We start from the raw sequence: 8,446 nt of genomic DNA on the forward strand, positions 1-8,446 counted from the left end.
CTGTGGTACTCTGTTATGGCACTGGCAGCAAACCCATACACCACGTCTAGGAAAACCTTCGTAAGTGGATAAAGCGCCCACCCCTCTCTAGGAGCCACTGGGCAGGTAGTGCAGCCCGGGAGGGCTGTCTGCTTCGAGCTTTACGTGGAAGGAGGCACGTTCTTCCTGAGCCTCCTGATCGCCACTGAATCCCCCTCCGAGAGAAGTCCGTCTCCTGGAATGTGCAAGAAGGTCATATGGAAAAGGTCAGGGTCAGAGACGGGGATCCTCTTCCCAGCTGTGTCACGACGTCCAGTTCTACGAGGTGGGAAGGGATGAGGGCTGCCCTATTGCTAAAGTCCTTACCTTCTGGGTCCCTTTAAAAATTGAAAACAGGGGACTTCCCTGGTGGTGCAGTAGTTAAGATTCACGCTTCCATTGCATGGGGCGCAGGTTGGATCCCTGGTCAGGGCACTAAGGTCCCCCATGCCACGCGGTGCAGCCAAAAAAATTAGATAAAGAAAAACTGAAAACAAAAAATCGAACCTGTCAAGCCACGTAAAGCAACGTCGGCTTTGACTGTAGAGCTCAGGAATCTCCAGTCCTTTCCACGCCGATCCCCCAGCTTGGCTGAGATTATGGGGCGCGAATGATTCACAGAAGAATGGCGGTTGCGGGTCTGGGCTGGAGGACGGGTTGGAGCCTGTGGGGAGACAGCCTGGGCCTCCCTGAGCCTGGGCACTCGGGCTGCCTCGTGGCCACTGCAGCTGGCCGTCCTCTAAGCCGAGCAGAGTAATGACGACCTACCGAGCTTCCTCTGCGGGGAGGAAACAGTTAAAATCCTGCTGCAGCTGCAGTCAGCTGGGCGTGGTTCTCCCATCTGACTGGGGCAGCAGGATCCTGGGCCCAGGAGCGGAGGAAGCCCAGCTCTGGCGCAGAGCTTCCACATGGCTGAGTTTGATCTGCTGGCTCCTGGGCCGCTGCCCGGGGTCCCTGCTCACCCTCCGGCCACTCTCAGCCCAGACTCTGGGTCGGCCAGCCCAGCAGAAGAAGAGGACGCAGCCTCCCCGGGGAGCTCCCTGGGGGAGAGCGGGGGACAGAGCCATGGCTCTGCCCGGCAGGGGGGTCCTGGGGCGGCGGAGGAGGAGGAGGTCCTGTGCGACTTCTGCCTCGGGGCCATCAGGGCGAGGGCCGTGAAGTCCTGCCTGACCTGCATGGTGAACTACTGCCCGGAGCACCTGCGGCCGCACCAGGAGAACAGCAGGCTGCACGGCCACCAGCTGACAGAGCCCACGAAGGACCGGGACCTGCTCGTGTGCCCGGCCCACCACAGCCTGCTGGTTGCCTTCTGCTGCCCCGATGGGCAGTGCATCTGCCAGGAGTGCGGCTAGGCCGAGCACAGGGGCCATGCCTCTGTCTCCCTCGATGCCGCCCACAGGGACAAGGAGGCAAGTGCCGGGGTCCGTGCGGAGAGGGGGGTGGGGAGGCCGTGGGTCAGGGAGAGGCCTGGCCTCTGCCTCGGCTCCTGGGGCTGCCGGCTTCACTCCCGTGCTCTTAGCTTTGGCCCCTGGCTGTGCAGCCAGCATCCCTGTCTCTTGCACTTGGCTTTGGAAACCAAAGTCGGTTACTCTGTCGCCATCTCGGTCCTGTTGTCCCTGTACTCTCTCTGTCTGCGCCTGTCACTCCGGTGGCTAGTTTCCTGCTCTTTCTCACTCAGCTTGTGGTGACTGATCCGTGGGTGGGTGTTGGGTGCAGAAGGTGTTTCCCTCAGGCTGGATCTGAGTGGCAATGAATGCAATGTAAAGCTTGGCAGAAATTCAAGAGAAAAGAGCCAGAACTTTGCCTGAAGTTCTCTTTTTCCCTTTACCCCAAACAAGAGATCAGTAGCAAGGGCCCCTCTGGAGATACCGGGTATGAAATCCCAGAGGTTGAATAGTGCCGAGATAACAGAGAACTGGAAACTTCCCTCCGGGTACAATGTCAAGGACTGCTTACCTCAAGGAAAATGAATCTCCTTATCAGATAGGGGTATCGGGAGAGACTGAGAAATACTGTGCTCATAGCCTGTAATTTTATTCCCATCAGGTAGGGCAACTGTTTCTAGAACAGCTGGTTTTTCTTTGCCCTGAGAAAGCTGAGAGCCTGGAGAAGTTCCTGGGAATGGATTCGTATGCTTCGTTTCTCATACTCGGACTTTCCACGAGCACGTTTGTTCTCAGGGGCAAAGCGCAGTTCTTTTGTCCCACATTTCTGGTGTCCAGACTCCGGGCGGCTCCCTGTCTGCACTGAGCACGGCCACCAGGCCCGTGGCAGCGTCTTGGCCCCGGGGTTCCTGGGCGGCGGACAAGGAGCTTCCTGGAGGAGGACCCGCTCCTGCACACCCTCCCTTAAGTGTGGGTTTTATCCAGCATTAGTGGGAGTTGTTCCAGAAAGCTCTGTATTCCAGATGCCCGTGAGTCACCGTTATCAGCTCTACAGTCCACTTGCCAACAGTTCCCAGCCTCTCCAGTGCCAGGAAATGTGCAGTCAGGAGAGCAGGTCGCTGCCACCCACTCCCCACGTTCACAGCCACGTTCACGGAGGAGGCTCTGGGTCAGCAGGCAGGTCAGAGGATAAAGCTCCACGTAATTGACTATAGGGTCTTCATGGAGCCTTGCCGTGTGCTGTGTGCTTTCCGGGGATTTTCCCATCCAGTCCTGGAATAACTCACTGAGGTGGTGACTATTTTCGTCTTCACCAAATTTGTCCAGACTCATACCGATGACTAAGCCATGGAGTGGGGATGGAAGCTTCTGGAAAGCCACCCCACTGGAGGAACACAGGGAAGGACCCCAAGGTCACAATATTATAACCTTACTTTATTTTTTTGCCCCCAAACCCTGCCACACGTCGTAGAGAGACTAAAGCCGAGTGTACTGCTTTTCCCTTGTTCAGGGTATAATATCTGAATTCTGTTACGTTTAACTGGAAAAGGGATGCATGTCCCCGTTCAGAAACAATCTCCGCCAAATACTGAGATAGATTTTCCCAGAAAAGCCCTCCCACCCAGCCTGGATCTGCCCATCTCCCTCCTCAGAGGCAGACACCACGATCTACTCTTTCTCCTGTTGCCTTTCAGCAATTCTATGCCTGTAGCAGCGTAGATGCAATATGAATTTTAACGTAGTGTAAGCTGGTGCGTTACAGAGACATAGGGTAATTGTCATTCTGAGCGGGGAGAGTTGTGCTGCTTGTGTGTGGAACCCCAAATTCAGACATCCCAGGAGGGAGCTGTGTCAGGTAAAATACAACCGGGGCAGTTCTTGGTGCCGAAAGCAGGCCGGTCACGGGTGTGATGCAGCAGCCCCGTACCCCAGATCCTTGGTGCGGGCCCAGTTCCCAGCCTCTGCTCGCTGGTGTGCCTATCCCAGTTCCTGCCTTTCCACCCTGCATCCTTGCTTTCAACTCTGAGAGTGACTGTGTGTGCTCTGTAAGCGCTTTTTGGGTGGCCCTGCCACGGCTCAGGAGCCAAAAGATTTCTTGCAAGGAGCCCGGGAGCCCAGCTCCGAAGACACAGTACCTGGATGAGGCTGCAGCCACCACCAGGATTATTTTGAAAGTCTTATTAGACATAAGTAAGGCTCCAGAAGCTCCATCTTTCCTCCAGCCAGCCCAGGCCCGCTGGAGTTGCTTGCTGAAGATCACTTTGGATCAAGTTAAGCGCTAGTCACTCAGGCATGTTGTGCAGGGGAAACCGTGAACAGCGGGGTCAGCCACAGGGCCACAGAGCGGCCGGGAGCTGCTTCGGGGCCACAGAGCGATTGATTTCTCAGTTCACCGACAGGGCCGCTTCTGAGGCCCCCGCGGTCTCTAGCTATGCCAGTGGGCAAAAACTCTGGATTCGGGAATTCTGGGTGTTCTCTGATTATCTGTTCTGTGCCGCTGGGCTTCCAGAGCCCGGCTCTTCCCAGTGGGGACTCAGCTCTTCCCCTTGCCCAGGCCAGCGTCCCAAAGCCTCTTAGTTTTTGTTTTGTTTTGTTTTTTTAAACTGAAGTGTAGTTGATTTACAATGTTGTGTTAATTTCTGCTGTACAGCAAAGTGACTCAGTTTTACACGTATATACATTCTTTTTTAAATGTTCTTTTCCATTATGGCTTGCCCCAGGAGATTGGATATAGTTCCCTGTGCTCTACAGCAGGACCTTGTTGTTTATCCATCCTACATGTAATAGTTTGCATCTACCAGCCCCGAATTCCCAGGCCATCCCTCTCCCTTAGCTTTTTTTCTTCTTTTTGGCCGCACCCTGCAGCATGCAGGACTTCCCCGACCACTGTGCCCCCTGCAGTGGAAGTGCAGAGTCTTAACCACGGGACCACCAGGGAAGCCCTTCCCTTAGCTTTGAAGAGCAGCTAATCTTAACTCCACGCACCTTCTCTGAACTCAGGCTCGCTGCTGGGAAATGAAGCTGTGGCATGCATGTGCGTGAGTGGTGAAGTTTGCACTCTTTCTGTGACTGCTTTCCTGTTTGTTCTTTTCTGCTCCTTTTCAAGTTTATCAGGCATTACCGAGCACTTTCTATGGGCCAAGTGTGCTGTGCTATCTCAGGGAGCGTGGGCTGTAGTCAGGAAGCCAGGGCAGGTCCACGTCTCCCTGGCTGCCAAAGGGCCGGGGCAGCACAAAGGCCCTGCCGCGTGTTCCAAGGAGGAAGACCCCCGGCAGGGAGGCCAGGGCAGGTATCTTGGGGGAAGGAAGGCTCGGCTGGGCCCCGTCTTAGACCTTCAAGTCCATTAGTGGCAGGTCACTGCATCCAATCTCAGCATTGGTTCCAGAAAGCTCAGGATATGGTGGGGATCTCGGACACAGTCTCCAGGTAGAGCAGGAGCCGAGTTCTGAGAGCCACAAGTGTTCCTGCTTCTTTGGGGCGCCATTAACCAGCATTGTTCACGGCCCATCTGCTGCCAAAAGGCGGATGGCTTGAGGCTGTTCAGGTGAATTTCTTCTAGAAGTTCGGAGGAGTGCCTTGGACTCAGTATTATGCAACTTGTTGTATCCTGAACATTCCACCAGGCTGTACGTCTTTCAAGAGCAGGGACAGTGTCTTATATAACTGGACTGGCATGTAGTGAGCTCTGATCAGCTGGCCAAGGAGGGAAGTCCGGGCCCAGCTGGGACGCTAGCAGTCCCAGACACAGACTCTCCAGAGGGAAACACAAAGCAACTGACACCATCTGGAATTTCCTTCTCTCTTCTCCCTGCCCCTGCTGTTCCAGTTTGCATCTCTCACCCGACCCTGGCCACTGAGCTGGGTACCACCTTTGCCCTGGAGACGGAAGCAAGAACGGTTTTGTGAACATATTCTTGAGGCACCAGAGGAGGCGCTAAACCATCTGATGAGGGTCGTAGAGCCTGAGAGAGGCAGGTCTTGTACCACAGATATGGTGCCTTTTGCACAGCATCTGTCCTCACCCCGCTGAAGCGGGGAGGACTCTCTGTGCCCTTGGACATGGGGCCGTCTACTCATTGGCACTGCTGTCCCGCCTTTGTGTGGGGCCTGCCTGGGCCTGCGATGTGCACATGGCTGACGTCTTGGGACACCCCGGAGCCAGGGTCTGAGGCACCCTGGGAAGAGAAAAAACTGGAGATGCTGGTCTCCCAAGTGGCCCCACCTCTTGTGGTAAGCAGGAGTGCCTGCTTGTGGGGTGACTCACTCAGACGTCCCCATCAGGCACTTGGGAGTCCCTTTCTCCTTTCATGGCAGTCCGCAGACAGTGGGGAGAGGCCCCCTCCCTGGGCACTCTGGGGGTCTCCTCCTGTGTCCCCGGATGGTGCTGGGGCCAACCGCTTTAACACACTCTGCACTCGTGGCTACTGTGTGTTCTGCTGTGTCTCCCACCACCTTTCAACAAGCAGCTCATGTCCCCTCCCGTCCTGGAGCAGGTCACTGGGTAATAAGCCTTCTAGACAGACCAAGATTCCACGTGGTTCCACCAGATTCCCTGCTTCCCCCGCTCCCGGGCATCAGGTCTCAGGTCTCAGGGGCGGGAGGTCACCCGGGCTCCCTCGGCTCTGGGTCAGGGCCGCAGGGCAGGGCCTGAGCAAACGTTCCCGGGCTTCTGCAGAGGGAGGCGAGTCCCCTGCCTGCCTGGGCTGCCACCACTGGGGCCTGGGATTCCCGCGGGCTTCAGTGGGAGGAAGGGGAGACGCGTCACGGCGCCCCCGCACCCCGAGTTCTGTTAGGGCGAATGACGTCACAGCTGGAGCGCAAGACACACGCTGCTGTGAAAATCAGTGAAAGCTCTTCTTTCTGTGGCTGCTGTCTCGTGCCCCTGCGGACGCAGAAAGTGACGGGGCCTCTGAAGTTTGCAAAGGCTCTGGTTTCATGCTTCGGCACGTTCTGGGCGGACAGTGCTTGGGGAGTTTCAGGAGGCGAGAGTGGGGCTGGGCAGGGGCGTCGACGTGGGCAAACCCGGGGTTCTCCGGCGGGCGCTTGCCTCGGCGGGGAGGGTTCGCTCTGCCTGCATCCGGCAGAGAATAAGAGTCCGTGATGGAAAGCAGCCGAGGTAGTGCTAGTAACGATGATGAGGATAATGACACCACCGGCACGGATGGAGCCCCTGCAGCGTGCCCGCTACTGTACAGAGTTCCTGCTGACACGCCTCCCATCCTTGCGGGAGCCCTGTGGATTGGGCACTTTAGCTGCTCCCACCTCACAGGTGAAGAAATGCAAGTGTGGAGGCGTTAAGGAGATCCTCCCGGAGTCTCATCTGCTAAGTAGAAACCCTGGGATGCCCGCCCCCGACTTCAAGCGCCCCGTGCTCCTTGTCAGGCTGTTCTGGGGCCGGATGGGCTGGACTCAACTCCACTGACAGCTGTGTGACCTCGGACAGGTGGCTCCATTTTCCCACCTGTACAATGGAGATAATGTGTTTACCTGCTATGGGCACGGTCAGGATGATAGGAGGTGACGCAGAGGAATGCTTGAAGCGATGCCCAGCGCAGCGTTAGCTCTCCCTGCGTTTTAGCCAGTTCACCCCAGGAAGTGCCGGCACACAGCTGAGCCTCTGTGCCTCCACTGGGGGTGGGTGCTCCAGCCTGGCTTCTGAGAGCAGCTTCTGAGACAGACTCCCGTTTCCGTGGAAGAAGGGCAGACGGTGCCCTTGCTCCTGGGCTCCTTCCTCCTTGACGCTGACCTTTCCCCTTCTTAGGCTGAGCTTCGGAGCACCCAGTTAGACCTGGAGTGGAAACTCAAGTTGAATGAAAACGCCATCGCCAGGCTCCAAGCCAACCATAAATCCGTTCTGGTAAGGCTGGCCGGGGTCACCTGCCGGGCTTTGGCACACCTGGCAGCTGCTGCATGCTCAGCCAGGCCCACCTGGGGTTGTGGGAGGCAGGGTGCAGGCCCGGCCCCCGTGTCCACGGGCCCCGTGGGTTTTATCACTGGGTGAGAACTGTGTGTACAGGTAAGGTCGGCCGCACCAAAGGGTGGCTTCAACTTGTTATGGGGATTTGCTATGAAATTAGTTCAAGATTCAGAACTGGCAAGTGATTTAGTTTTTAATGTTATGGAGTAGAAGCAAGCTAGTCCTGTAATGACAGTGTCCTTATTTGTACATGTGCATATGCTTTTTTGACCGGGAGAAAAGGGTGTATGTGGGAGTCAAGGGGGGTGGTTAGCCAGAGCTCCAGAAATTATGCATAATCTTGGATTCTTCCATCATGGGAGGGTGTTCTGCATGTGATTCTCACCAGTCCTAAATCCTAGCAGCCAGAAAAGAGGGGTGAGAGCTGCTGGATTAGTGGATGGTACTTGATAAGGCCAGTGGCATGCCAGGCTACTTAGTTTTAGTCTCTCTGGTTTATGACCACTTTCTATAATGAACTCTAAGTAGACACAAACAGTTCCGCAGAGGTTTCTCATTAGTGGCAAGCCAATAACCACAACTCAGAGGAGAATGCAAAACAACTGCCCTATGGCAGTCAGCCAGCAGCAGCCTCTTTGCATATCAAGAATGATTCTATCCATTCATCCATCCATCCACCGACGTATCCACTTTCCATCCATCCATCCGTCCACCCATCCACCCACCTATCCATCCATCCATCCACCCATCCATCTATCCATCCATCCATCCATCCATCCATCCATCCATCCACCCATCCATCCATATCTAATACATGTAACCATTTCAACTTAATTTCTTCCTCCTTGGTGTTTATAACTAACTAGCTGTGGAAGAATGAATACCTATTTCTTACCCATATAATCTTATGAAAAGAAGAACAATAATTATTCCTTTAAAGTCTTGGAAACCTTCAGAGATTGTTGATTTCCATGCTCAGTGTAATCTGGAGAACCGCATGGAGCATCTTGCCTTTTTTTTTTTTTTTTTTTTTTTTTTTTTGCGGTACGCGGGCCTCTCACTGTTGCGGCCTCTCCCGTTGCGGAGCACAGGCTCCGGACGCGCAGGCTCGGCGGCCACGGCTCAC

At 55.4% G+C, this 8,446-nt stretch overlaps 1 protein-coding gene across 1 annotated transcript in view; it reads left to right on the top strand.

Moving 5' to 3' along the window:
- The first annotated feature begins 880 nt into the window (after positions 1 to 880).
- The window catches only part of TRIM16 (tripartite motif containing 16), a 20,485-nt gene continuing 12,919 nt past the window's right edge, over positions 881 to 8,446 (top strand). The window contains 2 exon segments of the mRNA XM_028486141.2: positions 881 to 1,427; positions 7,165 to 7,260. Coding sequence (XP_028341942.1) covers positions 927 to 1,427; positions 7,165 to 7,260 — 597 coding nt within the window. The 5' untranslated portion in view covers positions 881 to 926.

This window comes from Physeter macrocephalus, unplaced genomic scaffold (genome assembly GCF_002837175.3).
Source record: "Physeter macrocephalus isolate SW-GA unplaced genomic scaffold, ASM283717v5 random_695, whole genome shotgun sequence".
In the NCBI taxonomy this organism is placed as follows: Eukaryota; Metazoa; Chordata; class Mammalia; order Artiodactyla; family Physeteridae; genus Physeter; species Physeter macrocephalus.